Here is a 24,940-nt window from a genome sequence, read left to right as displayed (position 1 = left end):
GGATCCCACATTTTTACATGACTCAATTTTGTGATCTCACTTATGGCATTACACTGATATTTTATTTTAAACCTACGTTGTAATAATCCTGATTCTGTTGTGCAGCTTATAAATTGGCTGTGGAGAGAATTCCCATGAAAGAGCTGTATTAGAATTCTAAGCAGTTACAATGCCTCTTCAAAAGGCAAAAAAAGAAAGAAAAAAAAAAGTATGTATTGGCTATACAATGTGTAGTTCATGTTATATGAACTACTTTGAAAGGATCATCTCTATTGGATATCAAATTTATGACATTTATTTTAAAAATCAGATTCACTTTCTTTGTCACACACCTGAATTCTTTCGTTACCTGCCTTTGGCATCCATTTAAAATATGAAATATTCCTAAATTATGCTAAGCAGAGCTTCTCTCCACTTGGTAGCTTCTGTGACGAACTACTCTTTTGCAAGCAGCTTCTATTCCTCCCTGCTCTGCTGAAGGTAAGCAGAGCCAGTGGGAAGTTAGCCAAAACCTTGCCCATTTTCTGAGTCTGTTCCCTTTTGCGGAAACCCTGGTGGTGTAGTGGTTAAGGCTACAGCTGCTAACCAAAGGGTCGGCAGTTTGAATCCACCGGGTGCTCCTTGGAAACTCTATGGGGCAATTCTACTCTGTCCTATACAGTCGCTATGAGTCGGAATCGACTCAGCGGGACTGGGTTTGGTTTTGGGTTTTTGGTCCCCTTTTGGAGTCTTTCCCCATTGCTTCTCCAGCCCCATATAAAACTCAGCTTTCTACTTTCTCTAGAAAAGATGAGGTTAGGGACTGATTTTAATTCAACTAAAACTCATTCATTCTTGTATGCCCTCAACTAACCACTTACAGTTTGAGCCCTTTTCTTCTTGTCTAAGGGACACTATAGGGAGCCCTGGTGGTGCAATGTTTAAGTGCTCAGCTACTAGCCAAAAAGCTGGTGGTTCAAACCCACCCAGCAGTTCTGAAGGAAAAAGACCTAGCAATCTGCTCCTGTAAGGACTGTTGTTGTTGTTCGGTGCCGTCGAGTCGCTTCTAACTCACAGCAACCCTGTGTACAACAGAACGAAACACTGCCTGGTCCTGTGCCATCCCCACAATTTCTGCAGCAGAGGCTTTCTAGTAGCCACATTAAAACAACTAAAAACAAAACAAAAATTGGTGAAATTAATCTTAATATATTTTATTTAACCTAAACATATCCAAAACATTATTACAACTTGTAATTAATGTGAAAATTATTAATGAGCTATTTTACAGCTTTCTCTTTGTACTAAGTCTTTGCAACTAGGTGTGTATTTTATATTTACAGCCTGTACAATTTGTTTTCATCAGAAACACTTAATCTGTACTGAGATTTCATAAAATATACAGTTGAAAAAGCAGAGTCACACACCCAAGTTCCTCCAAACACATTGAAGTTTTCCAGTAACTGAAATGAACATCGGTTTTTAGATTTCAATTTAAATACACTAAAATTTATTAAAACTAAAAATTCAGTTCCTCAATTGCCTCATTTCAAGTGCTCAATAGCCAACCAAGTATGCCTCGTGGCTACTACTGTAAGACAATACAGATGTAGCAGGTCACACTGAAAGTTTTTTTTTTTTTTTAAATTTCCTTAGCATAGCTCCATCATGGAGAAGTATCCACGGCTTGCCCAAGAGGGGATGAGAAAAGGGAAAACGTGCACACTCTTCTAGGAAAAAAGAGTCTTTCAAGTCATTAGGAAGCAACGTCTAAAATAGCTTGACTGTACAAAGTTGTTACTGAAAGTACTGTTTAACAATCTGGAGGTGTACAAAAGATTAACAGATTATTTCAGCTGACTTTAACTGCTGCGCTAGTTTACTGAAAAAAGACAAAATGGACTTTTTTCTTAGAGAGGAAAAAACCCCAAAGAGCTTAAACACTGAGTCCTGTAAGGGCTTCAGACCAGTTGAACATAACCACTGCAGCAGACTAATCAATCATGCAAGCACACCTTTAAATGTATCATTTCTACAGTACCTACGATAGACTTTTGCCCACTGAAGCTAAGCTGCACCCATATCCACAGTTCTTTAGATAATTCATATCTGGTAATCCTTGCCATTGGGAGGTCAGCATGAATGCTGGGTGGAAAAATTCTCTAAAAACTTGAACTTAATCAAGCTTACCCACAAGCTAGTAATCACCAAAGGCATTCTAAACATACAAATGTCCTCACTCTGCTATTCCAGCTCATGTACCTTAAATCGAGAACGTCTGTTGGCAGAGTGAAGGTTTCAGTGGTATCAGACCTCCCTGGTGGTATTTTCAGGCTAATCAAATCTCACAATGAACAGCAGAAACTCTCATGTTGACCAACACTCTTAAACTGAGTGGGGGTGGGTGGAGGAGGGGGGCCTGAAGTATTCAAGACATTCACAAGATGTCAACATGAGTTATCTGCTCACAAAGGGTGACTTTTATGGGGAAATCGCATTGTTATTCCACAAGCTGCAGTGTCATGTTATCTCTGTCACACTACAGGGAGCACATTCAGGAATGTCAGCACAAAAGGCATAGACCAAAAAGCTGTGTCTGGTGGTCTGAAGCTGATTCTGATACTGAAAAGAGAGTAGAGCAGGCCCAGGTTCTTCTGCGTAACTGCCAAAAGCATTAACTCTTCCATAGTAACTCACTGCTGTGGATTCCGACTCATAGCGACCCTACAGGACAAAGTAGAACTGCCTCATCGGGTTTGGCAAGGCTGTAATCTCTAAGGAAGTAGACTACCACATCTTTCTCCTGCAGAGCTGCCAATGGGTTTGAACCAAAGACCTTTTGGTTAGCAGCCGAGTGCTTAATCACTGCACCACCAGGGCTCCTTCTTTGAAAGTAAATGCACACTGACTTTGTAGAATCATTTCAGGGTAAGAAGTTGCCGTCTAACCAACTACTATCAAGTCATGTCTGACTCATGGTGACCCCACGTGTATCAGAGTAGAATTGTGCTCCACTGGGTTTTCAATAGGTGATTTTTCAGAAGTAGGTCACCAGGCCTTTCTTCTGAGTGCCTCTGGATGGACTCGAACCACCAACCTTTTAGTTAGCAGCTAAGCATGTTACCCTTTTACACCACCCAGGGACTTGATTGTGGCTCTGGAGGACTCCAATTACCCTTAACCAAAAAACAAAACAAAAACAGTTGCCATCAAGTCAGTTCTGACTCTTGGCAACCCAATGTATATTAGAATAGAACTGTCCTCTGTAGGGTTTTCAACGGCTGATTTTCAAAAGCCAATCATCAAGCTTTTCTTCTGAGGCACCCGTGGGTAGACTTGAACCTCCAACCTTTCAGTTAGAAGCCAAGTACGGTAACCGTTTGCATCACCCAGGGGCTCCCAAGTTGTTCTTACCCGTATATAGCCATTGCCATCAAGTTGATTCTAACTCATAGCAACCCTACAGGACACAGTAGAACTGCCCCATAGGGTTCCAAGGAGGGGCCGGTGGATTCCAATTGCCGACCTTTTGGTTAGTAGACAAGCTCTTAACCACTGTGCCACCAGGGCTCTTCCTTCTAATTCTCCTGCTCCAACAGGTCACTCCTGGATGTTATTTGCATCACAAAGCTGGCCAAACATCTTTTCTAATAATGGATCTTTACTAATTGTGTGATCACATTTTATGTGAATTTGAATTATTCGAAGTTTAATTAGTATCACAAAAAGATAATGAAATATTTTGAGCACAATTTGAAATGATAAGAATCTCCTCAAAATTTCAAAATATCTATAAAAATCTAATCATTTCAAAGCTCACTGGCCAGGAGAACTATAAGCAAGTCTGCACTATTGCCACATGGCCAGAAGGTGTTAGCAGGTAAGTAGATGTACCCACCATCTTTGGTTAGTATGGTATAAACAACTCTGTTGCTGGCATTCATCAGAATATCTGTAAATGATTTTGGAGATCACTATGCTGTCATTTTTGCCAACTGACTGAGTTGTTCCACAAGACTATGGTCCTAAGACTTCAAACCCAGAAAACCAGTCCTGCAAAGTGTTTGGTTATGTCTAAAAAGTATTTGTAACTATATGCTTTATTATATATATGAATATATATGCATACACATACATGCATATATATGTATACATACACCTATAAATACACACACACATATATTCACATATACATATCTAAACATATATAGGCCTACATACATACATATGGAGCCCTGGTGGCACAGTGGTTAAGAGCTACAGCTGCTAACCAAAAGGCCAGCAGTTTGAATCCATCAGTCATTCCTTGGAAACCCTATAGGGTAGTTCTACTCTGTCCTATAGGGTCGTTATAATGAGTCGGAATCAACTCGACAGTAACAGGTTTGGTTTTTTTGTTTCTGTTTTGGGCATGCTGTTATCTTAGCATCCTTCTTCATTATAATCAAAAATCTTTTTAATGCCCTACATTACCTAGTCATTCATTCAGTAGTGGTACTAGTACTAGTACTGAGCTATGTACCTGACATTCAAGAATTTAGAACTTATATTGAGGTATGGTTAAAATGAATGAGGTAGATGGGAGGAATGCCACTGTAAACTGTACTGATACAACTCTCTGTACAAGAGATAACTCTCTGTAAAATATTAGACATAAGGCTGTGAAAATAAAATGAAGGATTTGAAAAGGTACACCTTCGAGTTCATAAAAAAAAAAATCACTGTATAACTTCACAAAGGTAACAGCAAAGAAAAAGTTAGCATCAGGTGTGCATATACCTGTGAGTCAACATATTGTCTAGTTAAGCCATGAAACAGTTTTTGACTATTTGAAAAGTGATGGCAAGGGTTGGTGGCAAGAATATGTTGAGTGATCTGTTCACCTAGCATCAGCCTAGAAGTTAAGTCAAGGGCACGAGGCACTGAATACGTGCATGTTCTAAAGAGGGCATAAGCAGAGGACCAGATACTTCCTCCAGGCCTTAGTAAGAGAGGTTTCACCACCTCACCCCCATCTACCTCCATACAGCCCTTCTATGGAAAGCACTGAAGGAAGAGGGAGAGAGGAAGCCATCTGCACAGCTTTGAGTTGTCAACCTACAGAGGACAACCTTGGCTTTCCCCTCACTCCTTGTGGGGAAAGTAAAGGACATACTTTTCCCACCTCAACTCTAAAGTCAAGTGAGAGGAGTCAGACAATCCCTCATGGAACTGGGATAGAGTGAATCTAGGATGTTGTCCCTTGTGTGGACATCTGTTTAAGTGGAAAAGGCCCTAGGAGGAAGAAAAGGCAGAGGCTGGATTACACAGGCAAGAACTGGAATGTTGAGGTAGAGTTGGTTCTGCCATAAACATCTCAATGGGGTGGGGGGGAGGGGGACAAAGAAGCATCCCCTTCTCCCCCTCCCATCCACTTAGGACTGGCATGTGTGTTCCACAAAGAGAACTAACACATCAGTGCCCGCTGAGTAGGTGAGGACAGCTGCCACTGCTGACCAGAGCCAGAAACAATCTCTAAGAAAGGGCAACAACTGACAATCTACAAGATCAAGGGGCAGAAAAGGGGAATAGAAGATTCTATGTCTCCCTCCCAACTCCACGTTCATTATGTGAAAGCCTGGCCTTGACATGGACATGAGATTGAATTTTAAGCTATGCAGAATTGAGTTTTTGTTTTTTTAATAAGAAAAAGGGACCAAGAGGTTATAATACCTCCCCCAAGATGAGATGAAGGGTCTACTACTCAGTGTAAAGAGATTCAGCAGGGCACATTTGGGATTTAATGAGTGCTGAAAAATAAAACTGTCTCATGTTTGTGCTCCATGGAATTGATACTGTTCAATAAACCAGCCAACACAATGTTTACTGTTTAAAAAATATAATTAAAAGAAAAAGAATGCTATCATAGTTACAGATTTATGCATCTCTTCTAATTTCCAAATTGAAAATTAGTTCTGAGCAATAAGCATTTTGGAATCTCAATGTCTTCAGGAACATGTTCATGGAATACAATATGACTGCCTATTCCTCACAGAATCATTCTAGGCAAAGGGCCCAGGTCATGAGGGCATCCTCAGTGGGTTGAAGGAGCGTAAGTGTGGTTATGACTATTATGCTTGAAACTAGTCTTAAAAAAAAAAAAAAAAGCCTCCAAATCTATGCTCCATGTATAAAAGCATGTAAGTGAGAGATCGATACACTGGGATTCTAGCAAATCTTATCAAAGGAGTTTACAGAGACAATACCTGTGAAGCAACCCAGAAAATGTTGCTGAAGCTGATTGAAAACTCAGCCTCAATAGCAAGGCTGTACTTAATAACAAGTTATTAATAGCAAGGCTGTACTTGTGTTACAAACATCAAGAATTAGCTGCTCAGTTGGGTTTCTGGTCAAAGTGAAACAATGGAACAAGAGAGAAATAATCAAGATAAATACTGGGTCCAAAGAACAACAAAATTCTGGAAACTTCAATGTGAAGAGAACATACTCAAAAGAAAAGGCCTGCAAATACCTAAAGAAAGAATTTTTTCCCAAGAAAAAAAACACAGAAACAATGCCACAATAATAGAGCACAGCCTTCAACTTCAAAATAATCTGCAATATGTGGTCAACTCTAGGAGTAACCATCTATAAACCCATAACCCAGCGCTGTCGAGTCGATTCCGACTCATCGCTATAGCAACTGTAACAACTGTAAGATTTAAACGAATGTTAACAATTGGGTAGGTTTAAGTGAAAGGCAATACCTTTAAATCTTCATAGTAAGGGGTGTGTTATGGATTGAACTGTGTTCTTTCAAAACACATTTTGAGAGGCTCTGAATAGCCAAAGCAATATTGAAGAACAAGAACAAAGTAGGAGGTCTCACACTTGCCCAACACAAAACATACAATACCGCAACAGTAGTCAAAACGGCCTGGTTCTGGGTCAAGGGGTCAAAGTCCATTCAATGAGAAAGAAACAGTCTCTTTAACAAATTGTCCTGGCAAAATTGGATATCCATTTGCAGGAAAATGAAACAGGACCCATCCTGCACTAAATAGCAGCACTAAATAGCAAAAAATGAAAACAACCTAAGTGTAGTTCAGCAGATGAGTGGATAAACAAAATGTGGTACATACATACTATGGAATATGATGCAGCCATAAAGAATGATGAGTCCTTGAAGCATTTTATAACGTGGATGAATCTGGAGGACATTATACTGAGTGAAATAAATCAGTCACAAAAGGACAAATACTGTATAATCTCACTTTTCTAAAAAGACAAGAATAGATATATAGAGAGAGACCAATGTTCATTGGTGGTTACCAAGGATGAGTCAGGATTGGAGGGGGAATCACTCTCTAGATAGCACATATTTGGTATTTTTGGTGATGGGAAATGTAACACCAAATGTGGATAAAGTGTGCACAGCTTGACCAAAGTAAAAGATGACACTAAGACATACACAAGAAAAAATAGTTTTTGGTAATTCCTTATGGCATATATAATTTTGCAACAACAAATACATTGGTGGGTATATATGTATTATGTATTATATAAGGATACAGATGAATAGATATGTATATGTGAATATGTATGTGTATATATATGCATATAAGTGTATTCATATATATAATAAAGTACATAGGGGACACAGTTACAAATACTTTTTAGACATAGCCAAACACTTCCCAGGATTGGTTTTCTGGGTCTGAAGGCTTAGGACCATAGTCTCGTGTAACAACTTGGTCAACTGGCGTAATATAGTTCATAAAGTTTATGTTCTACATCCTAGTCTAGTGAGTAGCGTCTGGGGTCTTAAAAGCTTGGGAATGGCCATACAACTATTGGTCTTTACTCATCCAGAGCAAAAGAGAAAGAAACCCAAGACTCAATGAAGAAACTAGTCTACAGGACTATCTACCTGAACCATGGCCTCATCTACCTTGAGACCAAAAGAACTACATGTTGCCTGACTACCATTACCCATTGTTTAGATCAGGGCCACAATGGATGGATCCTGATAGAATAGGAGAAAAATGTAGAACAGAACCTCAAATTCTTTAAAAAAAAAAAAAAAAAAAAAATCCACACTTACTGGGCCAATTGAGACTAGAGGACTCCCAGAAACTATTGCCCTGAGATACTCTGTAAACCCTGAGGTGAAACTATCCCCTGAGGTCACCTTTTAGCAAAATAACAGATTGGCTCACAAAATAAAGACTATCATTCCTGTTCCTTTAAAAAATCATGTATGTGAGGTTAAACATGAACAATTCCTTTAAAACAAAGATGAGCAGGTAAGCAGGCAGGGAAACTAGATTACTGGAAACAGAACAACCAGAACTGAAATAATGAGAATGTGAAGAACGTAACCAGTGTCACTGAACAACTTGTGTAGAAATGGGAACCTAATCTGCTGTGTAAAGTTTCACCAAAAACAAAATATTAAAAAAACAAAAACAAAAACAAACATGTTTTGAAATTCTGGCCACTATACCTGTATAAAGGATCTTGTTTGGAAATAGAGTTTTTGTTATGTTAACTAGGCCATAACTAGTAGGGTGGGTTCTAAATCTAATCAATTCTCAGTATAAAAGAGTAGAATGGAAACAGTCATATAGGGAAAGACAGACATTATGTCAAGATTGTTTACAAGCCAAGGAACATCTGTCGCTACCAACGAGGATGAAATCAACATAGCTGAGACCCTAATTTGGACCCCAAATTGTGAGAAAGTAAATTTCTGTACCTTAAAGCCACCCACTTGTGGTATCTGTGTTACAGCAGCACCAGGTATCTAAGACAGGGTGCTGTGGGTTTACAGTTTGTCTCTGATGTGAGTTCTCAGACTACAAAAGATAATATATGCTTTGCTTTAAATATTAGCATGAGATCTGTAAACACGTTATGCATTATTTTTGTATAAGTGGGAGAAAATGAGAGGGTTAGGTAGAGAATGAATCTGACTTTATACAAATCCAACTCTGACAGTACTGAGGGCTAGTCCAACTTAATAATTAAGGCTACTCTGGAGTTGGGGAATAAGGAAGAAATAAATAGGTAAGAAGGTAACAGTCATACTCTCATTCCAGCAAGTGGCCCATTCTCTCCTCAGAAAACTGCTAGCCAGGCCAAGGATGCTCCAATCCCTTGTCCTGGAATTCTGGGGGATTCAGGAATCAGGAACCAGTGTTTCTTCCTGCTGATTTCTTTCATTAGATAAGCCTTGCATAATAGAGTTCCTGGGTGCTAGAAATGGTTAACCTGCTCAGTTGCTAACTGAAAAGTTGGCAGTTCAAGTCCACCCAGAGGCACCCTGGAAGAAAGGCTTGGCAATCTACTCCTGAAAAATCCATCATTGAAAACCCTATGGAGCACAGTTCTACTCTGACACACATGGCGTCGCTATGAGTTGGAATCAATCAGATGGCAACTGTCATTTTTTTTGGGTCTCTTTACTGAGGGCCAGGCAGCTACCTTTCACACTCCCTCTGACAGCCTCTGACATCCTCTTTTGCTGCAGTAAGGATTTTATCTGCAGTTGTTCTAATTCTCGGCACACGTGACATAGTAAGTGGCATTTGACAATGATAGAGGAAATGTGGCATTCCCCAGCTAACATAGTATAATGTGAGACTTTCAAAAAAACATTACCTGTTTAGGCTGAGTTCCCTTTGAGAGAATGTCAAGTAAGTCCGCAGAAGAGATGAAATAGAAGCGAGGAAATGCTACGCGTTTGGTTTCCAGGTATTCAGTAAGAGCTTTTTCACAAAGAGAAAGCCTATACAAACGAAAAATATTTTTAAGCATCTCTTGCCTACTCAGTCATTAAAAGTGCAACATAATGCAACCCAGCTCCTCATCCGTCCACTTATCACAATGGTCTCACTGTTTAACACATAACCCAACCTCTCTATTTGACACCATCATCTTCCTTATGACTGAAGTACCAATCCCACCAGGTAGGAAGAGACACACACACACCCACCTCACTAAAAAAAAAAAGGCACCTCACTAGTTGAGGTTAAATATAGATCAAATTTAGGTTTATGCCACTTATCGATTTTCTTAACGACACTCCAAATCAGCACCAGAGAGGACAGGTTTGGCATTGCTCAACATGAGCACAGAAAGTATTAGTAAGATCTAATTGGTTTGGGGTCTTCCTTTTCCCATGGAATGTCTACAAAACACAAGTGGCTTCAACCCTTTCAGGTATTCAGAGGAGTCATAAGATTGAGAATCATTTTCACTTTACATATTCCTAGCGGAGCAGAGATGGCCCAGAGCAGAGCCCCCTAACCCCCAAAGATCATTGACAGAAATAATTAACTTCTGTAGAAATTCACCCTTTTCAAGGTATGTCCCATTTTAACTCTGAAAAAAATGTTCAGATTATAAAATTATTTTGCTTAAGCAACATATACTTTTACCTAGAGGTTTATTCCACTTTCCAATAAAAACTGATCACAGTTCCACCCCAGCGTCTCCTTTTAGCAGTTGATCTGCTTATTTTTAATCAAAGGAATATTCTTATGACCACTGGTTGGTGTGAAATCATTTGTGAAAATTATTTTCCAAGTGGGCCTTAGGACAATTTTAAAAGTATTAACATGCTCTCTAAGGATAATTTCTAATAAAACAATATGGTACACAAACAAAAGAATTTGAAATAACTGAGTTTCTGACATATAATAGGTCCTCAATCAATACTTGCAGGGTAGACTGGTAAATGAATTGATCAATCAATTATGCCAATTCTCTTGTTAATAAGCTATTCTAATTTACCTATTATAATAGTCCTTTTGAAAAACAGAAATATATACATTTATTCGCAATACATATGCAGTACCTAATATGTGCAAAACAATTATAAACAGAATTATAAAATCATTTAACTAGGGTTACATTTATTTTATCATGATGTTAAATCTATTAGATCCTTGAAAGAATTCTCACAAGATTGTAACAAATTGATGATTTTATAGCTTTATTCTTACCTGTCCTGTAAATCTTTAAGTTTTTCATAGAGATTGGGTCTGCATGTTGCTTCTAAAACATTTTTTATTTTAGCTGTGTTGAACATTAACTCCTGTATAAAAGTACAACACGGAGCCATTAATTTTAGAAAAGTACTTTTCTCAATTTTTTGCCAATTTAAGAGATTAAACACTGAAGAACAAACCATAAAGAAGCAACATTAAGATTTCTAAGAACCCCTGACACTGCATCTGTTCACATCTGCTTTTAAACTTTTAAAGATCAAAAACAAAGTAGACACACAGTGTTTATCAAAATAAATTCTATGGGCATTGCCATCACTCTGGGCTCACCCAGGATTTTACTTTTCTAACTCCCTCCCCCACACTCCCCCAAAAAAAGAAAGGGGGAGAAGGAGGGAGGGAAAGAGAGAGAAAGACCAGAATATTAAATAGTACATTCTTGGATGAAAATGAGATAGTGTTAAACAATCTGTCTATTCTCTCCTCCTCAAAGTTAAACAAATTAGAACTCCTCTGGTGGGACAGTGGTTAAGGGCTATGGCTGCTAACCAAAAGGTTGGCAGTTCAAATCCACCAGGCGCTCCTTGGAAACCCTATGGTGCAGCTCTACTCTGACCTATAGGATCAGTATGAGTTGGAATTCACTCGAAGGCAAGGGGCCCTGGTCTGTCTGGGAGCTTTAGACAGGAAAAAAAAAAAGTTTAATCCTCGATTCTATTAAAAAAAAAAAAAAAAGTACATAGCTTTATTCTCTGCTGAAAGTCTCTCAATTCATTTATCATTTTTATGTGGACATCTGCATGTGTTCTTTGTGGCTCTTGTAGGAAAAAATCCTCAAACCTGGCAGTATTACTTTGTTACCTGTTTCCATTCTTTTATGTATGAGGAGGAATCTACCTTGACTTCCTGTAGAGGTCACCAATCTATGGCCCCCTGCCTGTTTTTGTATAGCCCAGAAATTAAGAATCATTTTTATATTTTTTCAAATAGTTGGAAAAAAAAAGAATATTTTGTAACATGAAAATTATATGAAATTCATATTTCAGCATCTATAAATAAAGTTTTATTGGCACACAGCCAAGCACATTTGTTTATGCATTGTTTATAGCTTCTTTCATGCTACAATGGCAAAGTTGAGTACAGAGACCGTACGACCCACAAAGCATAAAATATTTACCATATGGTTCCTTCTAGCTCTGGTGACACAATAGGTAAGAGCTCAGGCTGCTAACCAAAAGGTCAGCAGTTCGAATCCCCCAGCCACTCCTTGGAAACCATATGGGACAGTTCTCTCTGTCCTACAGGGTTGCTATGAATCAGAATTGACTCGACAGCAATGCTTTTTTTGGTTTTATATGGCTCTTTCTAGAAAAAGTTTCCTGAACCCTGCTTACTAGAATGCAAAAATATATTTTTATAAACATGATACCCTGAGTCATGCTTCTTTATAAGACTTTCATATTGTTTTGACAATTCTGCTAGGATAGATTGTAGCCTGTTCTCTATGAACCTTAAATTCAGCATTTATCCCATCGAATCTTCTAGCGTCTTTCACAAGCTGGATTCGAATATCTTCTGAACAGACAAAGATGCTTTCTAGGTGAGCCCAAGTTCGCTGGACTTCCATCCAAATAAAGATGATTGAGTCTGCTACGTTTAATTTATTTTGCCAGCTTAAGACTTGCTCAATGAAATATTCCACATACTTGCTTTGAAGAAGAGTCTGTAACTGAACCTAAAAGAAAGGCAGAAGATTTTTAAACAATAGCTAATTTGACAGCATGCCCAGGAGGAAGGAATCATATCTATTGTTTATTGCTGGATGCCTAGGACCTAGCCTGCAATATCTGGACGGGTATTCAGTGAGTATTTAATAATTAGCAAACAAGTGAATTGATGGTAGTAAACGTCCATTCATATTAGCATTTTTCCCAAGAGACAAAGATAAATATAAGTAACTGCACTTAATGTCTTCTACCAGAAGACCATGTTTCTCTGTTACAGCCAGAAAAAAAAAATTGTACACTGGGGTACAACTTTAGGAATTAAACCTCATTCTTTAATCTTCTCTCACTCTCCCCCTGCCTATGAAAGTCTTTTATTTTAATCTCAACAAAGGGGGAGATATGGGGAGATAAGGTGAAGGGGGAGATAGGGCAAGAGGGGGAGATAAGGGAAGTGGGGAAGGGGGAGAGGGGGGAGTGGGAGAGAGAAGAAGAGGGAAGAGGGAGGAAGGGAAAGAGCAAGAAAAACTTCCCTTCAGCCTGCCAAGGCCTCAAGCTTCCATTTTCGTCCCCTCCTTTTTTTTTTTCAGCTCACTACCAAGCTTCACCAGAGCTGCTGTTCTGACTCTCCATCTTCCCATAAATCTCCCTCACTCTAAACACATAAAAAAAAATAATAGAGTACTATCTTTATAAACCTGTTTCTTTTCCTAAGAGCCTTAAGTCTAATAATAACAACCCAAATGTTAATACTGTCTCTGAGTAGTTTGTCTCTTCTACCTTTCTTATTGTGTCCAAAGAAATATTAACCCCTTAGGATCCAAGACCATATATCTCTGCTCTTACCTGTCTCTCCAGCCTTATTTTGCATTAGTCCCATTAAAAAAAAAAAAAAAATCTATATTCTAAGGAAACTAAAGTCTTATATAATTACCTCTGAATGCAGGTGCTTTCTGGCATTCCAAGATGTTGCTAAGATGTCCCCATTGCCCGTAACACCCTTTTCTGACTGTCATTGTTTACTGAATTCCAGCCTGTCCTTCAAGGTTCGGCTTTAAGCCCCTAATAAGGCCTGCCCTTTGACTTTCACCCACCCCATTAGATAGCCTCTTGGTCTCTTCTCACCTCAGAGCCCTTCTGTTTGTCTCCCTACTCAAGTGCAAGTTCATTGAGAAAAAGAGTTCATACTTTGGATCCCAACTGGCTGATGTTATCATCATTATTCACTGAATCCATAAATAATTGTTGGAAGTGGCAAAAAGTAATAAAAATATCCATCTTACTTGGTTGTGCTCTAGAGTCTCAAAAAGTTGTTCATCAGACTTTAGTAATGGAATGCCTGTCCGGTAGTGAACTTCATAAGAAAACTCCATGGTTGCCCAGATATGACTGATTTCACTAATAACCTAGTAACAAACAATATAAGTTAAATTACAGGCACAAGAAATTAATTTAGGATAACCATCTAAGCTATTACTTAAATTTTTTTTTTTTTTACTATGTCCAAATAAGCAGACTGATATCAAATATTATGGACCCTCATTTTTTTTGGTCCAAATAATTAATGGTGAAAGGAGTTTTAGAGAATTGAATTCCATCACCCAAAAGAAACAAGCACCACACCAATACCTAACTTCTACTGAACATGAGTTTTACATCCTTCACAAAAACAAAATACTAGTGTAGGAAGGGATATATGAGGTTATCTAAAGATTTGATAGATGCTATTTACAAATTTTTTAGCATAGGCTAGACAGTGCTTAGAGTGCTTGAATGTGAATCTCTATTTCTCTGTGTGTATCTCAGTTTCCTCTTCTGTAAAATAGGGATAATAATATTACCTATCTTAGGGAATTAAATTAGTGAATACAAATATAGCACTTAAAGAGATGCTTGCTACAAGTTAGATATAGAAGTATTTTTTTGCTGTCATCGTCATCATCTGTGCCAACCCTTTTATTTCACAGATTTATCGTGGCTTAGAATGATTACTTTTCCTGCCCAAGGCACATACCTAACTAGCAGCAGAGAACAAACTAGGACTCATGCCTCCACACTCCTACAGCGTCAGAAGAACTTTTCTTTGAGTCAGCTTACATGGTAATGCACAAAATCATTATCATGAGCTGCCGTCGTTAGTATTAGCTGTCCAAGTCATGGTGACGCCATACAAAACCAAATGAAATGCTGCCTGGTCCTGCAACATCCCCATGATTGGTTGGGGACTTAACAACTGTGATCCACAGGATTTCATTGACTGATTTTTCAGAAGTAGATTGCCAGGCATTTCTTCCTAGTCTGTCTTAGTCTGGAAGCTCTGCTGAAACCTGTTCCGTATCATAGTAACATAGAAGTCTCAACTGACAGATGAGCAGTGACTGCACGTGAGGTGCACTGGCCGGGAATCGAACCTAGGTCTCCCACTTGGAAGGCAGTAATTCTGCCACTGAACCACCACTCTTCCTGTAACACACAACATTAGCCCAATATAAACAGGAAGAGCCCCAGGGCACTACCTTTTCCGTCCCCATTTCTTTCACTGCTTTGTCCACAATGCTTCGGACATCATCTTCCACTTTATGCAACTGCAGCACTAACAAGTTTGCCCAAGTTGTGGCTTCATTTATTGAAAAGTTGACCTGATTATGAAAAAAAAAAAAAAAGGCTGAACTTAAATTCCACATATATTAATGGTTGCTTTTACCCAATGGCCAAGTGAATGAAATATACTAAATCAGCTGCTAAGGACATCTTTAGTTTGGGAAGGTGTGGACAATCAAAGACATTCCTATTTAACTCAAGATTACTGAGGCAGCACCCACAGAGAGCTAGGCCCAAGATTCAAGCCATGTTCACAGTACATCACTTTCTTCTGTTTCATTTCCTTCCCTTGTCAGTCATTTCTTATCTTTGCCCACAGAACCCATTTTTAAAGAGAACCACCTTGTTCATTTATTAGAAGTTGGCTGAAATCCCAGGAATCAGGAAGTAGCTCATCTCTTCTTAAAGTACCTTATTCGCTTAAAGTACCTAATTCCCAGTTGTTTCCTTGATTTAACCTAGTTTTATCACTAATTTAATCTCAGGTCCCTCTAAAAAGAAAATTCACAGTGTCATTTTTCATATTTACCCTGTGAAAAAATCATTCACATTTATTCCTCATCATCTTGGTGACTTTTTTTTTTCTTCCTCCCGTCAGTATTTGCTAAGAAGCTCTCAGCTCTCCCTAAATGCCCAAACTCACCCCTGTCCCTTGCAAAAGAAAAGCTGACCCAGCCAGGTTGTTGCAGGAAAGCCACTGCCTTTCCCGTTCTTGCTAAGAATATCCAGTACTTGGTCTTGGGAGCCGATGTGTACTCTGGCTCTCCCCATGCTACAGTGCTCCTCATCACCTTTAACTTCTCTGCATAGGGAAAGCAGATACCCCAATACGCCCAAGACTAAGGGGCTTCCCAGGACGTGGGACTTTCAACGCTAAATCCAAGAAAATCCTGAGCAAACAAGATGAACTGGTCATCCTATCTTTACATCACTTTTAACCTCACTCTGGAGCTGATGGGAGCCAGGGACCCAGGTCTGTCTTAGAGAAAGAATGGACAGGGATGCATAATAAGGTCACTCTGTTGAGTTGTCTTGTTTGTGCACTGAGCATGGACACATGGCCAAAGTGACATGTGGAGACTGAATTCTGCTTCTGATGGTTTAGGGCTCAAGGCTGAGATAGCCTGGAGAAGGTGCCTTTTTTAACTTGTAGAAAGGTATCCTATAGGCGCACAGAGACCCTGAAGAGAAGAAATCCCACTGGAAGAGATATGGGAAGACGATGGGGAGTGGGACACACAGCCTGGGATGTATGAACAGATGCAAAGATTTTCCTGAATAAATAACCAGTCAACTGTAATGTCTAAATATCCAAAGTCTAAAATGGCCAACGGAAAATATTTTTAATGATAATAATAAAGGGTCATTTATTGAGCACTTTGGAAACCCTGGTGGAGTAGTGGATAAGAGTTCAGCTGCTCACCAAAAGGTCGGCAGTTCGAATCCACAGTTGACTCAACGACAATAGGTTTTTTTTTTTTAATCGAGAGCTTACTACACCCTATGGTTGTTGTATGCTGTCAAGTCGATTCTGACTCATAGCAACACTAGATGAAAGAGTAGAACCGCCGCATAGGTTACTTAGGCAGAAATCTTTAAAGATGCAGATTGTCAGGTTTTTTCTCCCATGTAGCAGCTGGTAGGTTCAAACCACTGACCTTTCCTTTAGCAGCCAAGCACTTAACAATTGTGCCACCAGGGCTCCTTTACTACATGCTTCTTGTTGTTATGTGCCATTGAGTCAGTTTCAACTCACAGTGACTCTATGTACAGTAGGACGAAACACTGCCCGGGCCTGCGCCATCCTCACAATTGTTATGCTTGGGCCCATTGTTGCAGCCACTGTGTCAATCCATCTCCTTGAGGGTCTTCCTCTTTTTCGCTGACCCTCTACTTTACCAAGCATGATGCCCTTCTCCAGGGGCTGATCCCTCCTGATAATATGCACAAAGTATGCGAGATGAAGTCATGTCATCCTTGCTTCTAATGAGCATTCTGGCTGTACTTCTTCCAAGACAGATTTATCTGTTCTTCTGGCAGTTCATGATACATTCAATATTCTTCGCCAACACCATAATTCAAAGGCATCAATTCTTTGGTCTTCTTTATTCATTGTTCATTTTTCACATGCATATGAGGTGACTGAAAATACCATGGCTTGGGTCAAGCATACCTTAGTCTTCAAAGTGACATCTTTGCTTTTTAACATTTTAAAGAGGTCTTTTGCAGCAGATTTGCCCAACGCAATAAGTCATTTGATTTCTTGACTGCTGCTTCCATGGGCCTTGATTGTAGATCCAAGTAAAATGAAATCTTTGACAACTTCAATCTTTTCTCCATTTACCATGACGTTGCTTATCGGTCCAGTTGTGAGGATTTTTATATTTTTTATGTTGAGGTGTAACCCATACTGAAGGCTGTAGTCTTTGATCTTCAGTAAGTGCTTCAAGTCCTCTTCACCTTCAATAAGGAAGGTTGTGTTATCTGCATTATCATAGGTTGTTAATGAGTCTTCCTCCAGTACTGATGCCCTGTTCTTCATATAGTCCAGCTTCTCAGATTATGTGCTCAGCATACAGATTAAATAATTATGGTGAAAGAATACAATCTTTATGCACATTTTTCCTGATTTTAAACCAAGCAGTAGCCCCTTGTTTGGTTCAAACAACTGCTTCTTGGTCTATGTACAGGTTCCTCCTAAGTACAATTAAGTGTTCTGGAATTCCCATTCTTCACAATAGTATCCATAATTTGTTATGATCCATTCAGATGAATGCCTTTGCATAGTCAATAAAACACAGGTAAACACCCTTCTGGTATTCTCTGCTTTCAGCCAAGAGTCATCCGACATCAGCCAGTGATATCCCTCATTACACAACCTCTTTTCTGAATCTGACTTGAATTTCTGGCAGTTCCCCGTCAAGGCACTGCTGTAACCATTTTTGAATGATCTTTAGCAAAATTTACTTGCATGTGATATTAATGATATTGTTTGATCATTTCCGCATTCTGTTGGATCGCCTTTCTCAGAGTGGGCAAAAATATGGATCTCTTCCAGTTGGCTGGTCAGGTAGCTGTCTTCCAAATTTCTTGGCATAAATGAATGAGTACTTTCAGCACTGCATCCGTTTACTGAAACATCTCAATTGATATTCTGTCCATTCCTGGAAACTTGTTTTTTGCCAATGCCTTCAGTGCATCTTGGATTTCTTCCTTTACTATTATCAGTTCTTGATCATATGCTACTTACTGAAATGGTTGAATGTCAACCAATTCTTTTTGGTACAGTGACTGTATTCCTTACATCTTTTTTTTTTTTTTGATGCTTCTCGTGTCATTCAATATTTTCCCTGTAGGATCCTTCAATACTGCAACTCAACGCTTGAATTTTTTCTTCAGTTCTTTCTGCTTGAGAAATACTGAGTGTGCTCTTCCTTTTTGGATTTCTAACTACAAGTCTCTGCATATTTAATTATAATATTTCATTTCGTCTTCTCAGGCTGCCCTTTAAAAACTTCTGTTCAGCTCTTTTAAATGATCATTTCTTCCATTTGCTTTAACTCCTCTATGGTCCAGAGGAAGTTTCATAGTCTTCTGTCATTCCTTTTAGTCTTTTCTTTCTTTCTTGTCTTTTTAATGACCTCTTGCTTCCTTCATGTTTGATGTCCTTGATGTCATTCCACAACTCATCTTGTCTTAGGTCATTAGTGTTCAATGTGTCAAATCTATTGAGATGGTCTCTAAATTCACATGGGATATGCTCAATGTCATATTTTGGCTCCTGTGAAACTGCTCTAATTTTCTTCAGCTTAAATTGAACTTGTATATGAGCAATTGATGGTATGTTCCCAGTCAGCCCCCAACCTTGTTGACTGATGATATTGAGCTTCTCCATCATTTCTTTCCAAAAATGCAGTTGATTTGATTCCTGTGTATTCCATCCGTTGCGGCCCAGGTGTACAGTCACTGTTTATGTTGTTGAAAAAAGGTATTTGCAATGAAGAGGTCATTGGACTTGCATAATTCTGTCACGTGATCTCCAGCATTGTTTCTATCACCAAAGCCACGTTTTCCAATTACTGATCCTTCTTTTGTGTTTCCAACTTTTATGTTCCAATCACCAGTAATTATCAATGCATCTTGACTGCATGTTTGATCAATTTCAGACTGCAGAAGGTGGTAAAAATCTTCATTTTCTTCATCTTTGGCCTCAGTGGTTAGTACGTAAATTTGAATAACAATCACATTACCTGGTCTTCCTTGTAGACGTACGGATATTATCCTACCACTTACAGCGTTGTACTTGAGGATTGACCTTGAAATGTTCTTTTTGACAATGAACGCAATGCCATTTCCCAACAATTTGTCATTCCCAGTATAGCAGGCCATATGACTGTACGATCCAAAAAGGCCAATCCCAGTCTGTTTCAGCTTATTAATGCCTAAGATACCGGTCTTTACGTGTTCCATTTCATTTTTCTAGATTCATACTTCATACGTTCCATGTTCCAATTATTAATGGATGTTTGCAGCTGCTTCTTCTCATTTTGAGTTATGCCATCAAATGAGGCCCTGAAAGCTTGACTCCATCCACATCAAGGTTGATGCCACTTTGAGGAGGCAGCCCTCCCCCAGTCGCGTTTTGAGTGCCTTCCAATCTGAGGAGTTCATCTTCTGGCACTATATCAGAAAATGTTCCACTGCTATTCATAAGGTTTTCACCAGTCAACTTTTTTTTTTTTCTTTCCCAGAAGTAGACCACCAAGTCCTTCTTCCTGGTCTGTCTTAGTCTGGAAGCTCTACTGAAACCTGTCCACCATGGGTGACCCTGCTGGCATTTGAAATACCAGTGGCATGGTTTCTAGCATCACAGCAACACGTAAGCCACCAGAGTCTGACAAACTGACAGACGAGTGGCAGTACTACATGCTAGGTCATATATGTGTGTGTGTGTGCGTATGTGTGTACCTGTATCTAAATATGTGGAGCCCTGGAGATGCAGTGGTTAACTAAAAGCTGCTAACCTAAAGACTGGCAATTCTAATCTACCAGCTGCTCCTTGGAAACCCTATGGCGCAGTTCTACTCTGTCCTATCGCGTCACTATGAGTTGGAAGTGACTGGACAGCAATGGGTTTTTGGTCTTTTTTTAGTAGGTAGGTAGGTTGTGTAGGTAGATAGGTTAGGTGCGGTGGGGTGGGTGGAGAGGAAGGAAAGAAAGAAGGGAGGGAGATATATATCAAACATTTTCTTCAAATCATGATATTCTTTCTTTACAACATAAAAAGAAGTGATTCGCTCTCTTAAATTTCTTTCAGTTTAAACCGTTATACATATTTTAAACTCATGAAGGTCAACTTCCCTAAAAGATGAAGTATAAGATTAATATTTTTACTTATAAATAGATGTAAAAAGGTAAGAGAATATAATGTCAGGTAACATGGAAACATGAGAAACAATTTTGTATTTTGTAATAAAATATAAGACCAACAAAATAGACACCCAATTTAAAAATGACAACAAAAGACAAAAGATAGGCAAAGGACTTGAATACACATTTCTCAAAAGAAGATACACAAATGGCCAATAAGTACATAAAAAGATTAAAATGATGCTCAGTATCTTTAGTCCTTACTGAACTGTAAAGGAAGATGATAATGAGATCCCATTTCACACCCACTAGAATGGCTGTTATCAAAAAAAAAAAAAAAAAGCCAGAAACAAGTGTTGGCAAGGGATGTGGAGAAATTGGAACCATCACCCATTGCTGGTGGAAATATAAAACAGAGCAGCCTTTGGTGGGTCCTCAAAAAGTTAAATATAGGGTAATGAAAAATTTTGGAACCAGATGCTAGTGATGGTTGCACATGGTGAATGTACTTAATGGCACTAAATTGTATACTTAAAAATGGTTAAATTTCACCACAATGAAAATTTAAAAAGGAAAATGTTAAAAACAGAATTACCATATGACCCAGCAATTCCACTCCTAGGTATATACTTGAAAGAACAGAAAGCAGTGAGCCAAACAGAAACTTGTACACCAACACTCACTGCAGCATTATTCACAATAGGCAAATGATGGAAACAACTGAAATGTCCATCAACTGATGAATGAATAAACAAAATGTGGTATCTACATACAACGGAATATTATCCAGTCAAAAAGAGAAATGAAATTCTAATACATGCTATGACATGATGAAACTTGAAAACAATATGCTAAATAAGTCAGACACAGAAGGACAAATATTGTATGATCCTATTTACATGAGATCTCTAGAATAGGCACATGTATAGAGATAAAAGTAGATTATTAGTTACCAGGGGCCAGGGTTGTAAGGAATAGGAAGTTATTGCTTAATGGGCACAAAGTTTCTGTTTAGGGTGATAAAAAATTTTGAAAATAATGATGATTGCAAAACATTGTAAACGTAATTAATACCACTAAGTTATACACTTAAAAAATAGCTAAAATGTCACATCTTATGTTATATGTATATATTTTTTTACCACAATTAAAAAAAAAAAACACTAATATTGAATACAATTGTGAGGGGAAATCACAATTTCAGAATTCCCTCTCCCCCAAAATTTACTGCTGTGCCTTCTGATCCTCTACACAATAAATAAAATCTTTGCAACCATTTAGTGCTCTATAAATATCTTCACATTATCTCCCTCTCGTTTTACTGATTTAATTTAAAAATAAAATTAGAGAGGTTAAGTGATTTGTTTGAGGTCACAGAGCCAGTAAGAGATAAAAAGAGGACTAGAAGTAGGTCTTCAGATGTTCTTATCTCAAGGAGATTGACTTCTTGCATTTGACCAAACAGATCTTTTCACAAATTTTTTTTACAAATCCCACTTCATCCTGGATGATGTAAATCAAGTAATAACAATCCACTGTCACAAAAATATTTAATTAATGAGACGCAGGATACTCACCCCAACTGTCTTCATCAGCTGCTGCCAATGCCTGTCCCTGAGGGCAGGGTTCTGTAGCTCCGTGATGGCTCTCAGGGAGGTCACCATGTCCTTTACTGTGCCTTCCAGGCTTGCATAAGCATCCCAGACACGGACTTCCTTGTCCAGTGACCAGATTTCCTAGAGAAGAATCAAAAAAAAAAAAAAAATCAAAGCCCCCAGATATAACAATACATATTTTATTTTGCATCCTTTAAAAGAAAAAAATATATTTCCCCACTTTCGGAGGATTAGGAAAGAAAGTAAAAGTATTTAAGTCACTAGCAAAGGACTAAAACCAGAGTAATAGAAATGTATTCACTCATTCAGATATTATGAGACCATTATGGACAAGCCAATTGGATACAATGGGTTCTTATTCACAAGGTTTAACCAATGTTCCATAAGGAAAGCCATGGGATATTATATGTAGGTAAGCAATGATGTTCACAGGACACGTATTATGAAGAGCATTTCCTATTGAAACTTAAGTACATGGAAAACCAAGGCTTATATCTGAACTACTAAGATCCTTCTCTGAATACCTGACTCATTTAAATGGTAGCCTTGGATTGTTGGTTGAGTGTTTAGCTCCTTGGAACTTAAACATTTTATGATCTTAAGACATGTTGAATAGGGTCTTTGACTTGTCTGGCTTCTTGGCCCCTGGAACATCATCAATTGTGAATGAAAAAACCCATCATAAAACAACTGGATATTAGCAAAAAAGGAAGATATGTCAATTGTTTAAAAAATACAAGAGCTTCAGCTGAGAGTGGGCATTAAGTTGTCACTTTGAAGTAAGAGAACTGAATGGTACAGAGATCAATGAGGAACACAGAAATGAGGTACAGCCACCCCATAAGATAGGCAAATGCGTGGAAAGAAGGAACATTTTAGTCTTTTGGAGGCAGGATAATATGGGAGGAAGAGGTGAGGAGACCTGGTAGTAGCTTAGCACAGGTCAGGGGCAATGCTGCTTTGGGGTGACAAGAAAACAAAAGGCCCTGCAACTAACTTCTTAACTGCCTTGCACTGGTATGCATTTGGGATTTTTCCAAAGAAGTTTAAGTCTCTTCAGAGGGCATATGGCTATCTGGGCTAGAAATCAAAGCATTAAATTCATATAAGCTTATAGTTCTATATATATTGAGCCCCCTCAAGATACTGGACTAATCGAAAATAAGAATAAAGACCATAATATCCCATAAAAAAAAAAATCCCCATATATTCCATAATATTCCATATAAGCCTATCCCTATTTAGTTGCCCCAAATTGCAGAACCAAAGGTAGCATTTCAAATACACAATGCTTATGGTTGCTAAGGAAAGAATGCAAAAGCTTTCATAGGCCTAACCTCTCAGCCTTGATATTCTTAATCTCCCCCTTCATTCTAGACAATCTTAGGAAATGCACAATTAGAGTTGCTACGTGTAAATTCATTAGCCCTAATATGCTTTTATCATTCATTCACAGAAAGGCAGACTTAATTACATGTGCAACTGGCTGAGAGTAAAAAATATATATATACACACATACTGTCTCATATCATTCTGTTTGAAGTAAATAAGGACACACAGCCCAACACACCAGACACTAGATTGGGGAAGATGGAAAGAGGTGGTGCTGAGAAAGATAAATTGTTGTAACAGACAGTTATGGAACTTGCCTTGGCAAACCTTCTGAGTTCTACATCCATCTGTTCCACATTAATCTGTCTCCACTGGGTTTTAGTCCAATTATCAATGCTTCTCTGAAACCGCACAAACAGATAAAAGTGTCAACAACATTTGGTGAAAGCAAGTCTCCGCAGCAAAATATATAAACTGATGATACACAGTGGCTCTATCATCCAGAAGGAAGTCAATTATTTAAATATTAACTGCACTTGTCAAAGTTTCTCTACTACCAAAACAAAAGTTGTCCGAACATGTCAAACTTAAGGCTAAAACATTATCATACATTAATTTCTAGTAGCAATGACAACTCCCATACACATACCATCATTAGCATTTAATCCTGTGTACTTTGAATACGTCGGTAAGTATATTACTACTAAATAACATATTTTCATAATTCTACATTTAATAAAAAACAAGTTTTTCAAGACAACATTCATTATTAACAAAACTCTCGTTTTGTTTATATATTTCTACATGGCTTTCAATCAACCTCAAAAACAATTATGTATAATATTTGTTGCTATATGCCTATATGCCTAGTTTCCTAGAACTTATTTCTATACTTAAGTTTTTACCTTAATTAACCACATTCAAAATAACTATTTTTAGTAAGGGTATGTTTATACATGCACACATAGGTAAGTACAAGCATGGGTGTATACATGAGGGCAGGTGATCATGAATGTGTTATAAATGTATGTGATATATGCATACACATAAATTTTTATTTACATTCTACATAATCTCCCAAAAGGATTTGAGGTTGTCAACTCATTATACAAAGTTTGACCTTGAACTAAGAACAAAAACAACTGATATTTAGAGAAGTGTCTTCTGCTAACAAAGATAGATCGACTCTAATTCTAGGGAAAATAAAATCTCAAAACCATTTATTATTTCAAGACACCGTAAAAGCCAAGTAGAATCACATAAAACCAAAAACCAAACCCAGCGCTGTCGAGTCAATTCCAACTCATAGCAACCCTATAGGACAGAG

General features: G+C 38.3%; 1 protein-coding gene across 2 annotated transcripts in view; it reads right to left on the bottom strand.

The window, feature by feature from the left end:
* The window catches only part of DNAH11 (dynein axonemal heavy chain 11), a 361,390-nt gene that overhangs the window by 277,829 nt on the left and 58,621 nt on the right, over nucleotides 1–24,940 (bottom strand). For both annotated transcript variants that reach the window (XM_064290057.1, XM_064290055.1), the window contains 7 exons: nucleotides 23,931–24,014; nucleotides 22,243–22,401; nucleotides 15,211–15,333; nucleotides 13,978–14,100; nucleotides 12,481–12,705; nucleotides 10,968–11,059; nucleotides 9,622–9,748 (listed from right to left, as the gene is read on the bottom strand). In XM_064290057.1, the coding sequence (XP_064146127.1) occupies nucleotides 9,622–9,748; nucleotides 10,968–11,059; nucleotides 12,481–12,705; nucleotides 13,978–14,100; nucleotides 15,211–15,333; nucleotides 22,243–22,401; nucleotides 23,931–24,014 (933 nt within the window). The remainder of the gene's footprint in view (nucleotides 1–9,621; nucleotides 9,749–10,967; nucleotides 11,060–12,480; nucleotides 12,706–13,977; nucleotides 14,101–15,210; nucleotides 15,334–22,242; nucleotides 22,402–23,930; nucleotides 24,015–24,940) is intronic.

Source organism: Loxodonta africana, chromosome 8 (assembly GCF_030014295.1).
Source record: "Loxodonta africana isolate mLoxAfr1 chromosome 8, mLoxAfr1.hap2, whole genome shotgun sequence".
NCBI lineage: Eukaryota > Metazoa > Chordata > Mammalia > Proboscidea > Elephantidae > Loxodonta > Loxodonta africana.
Note: the sequence above shows the minus strand (reverse complement) of the source record. Positions and strands in the feature narration are given on the sequence as shown.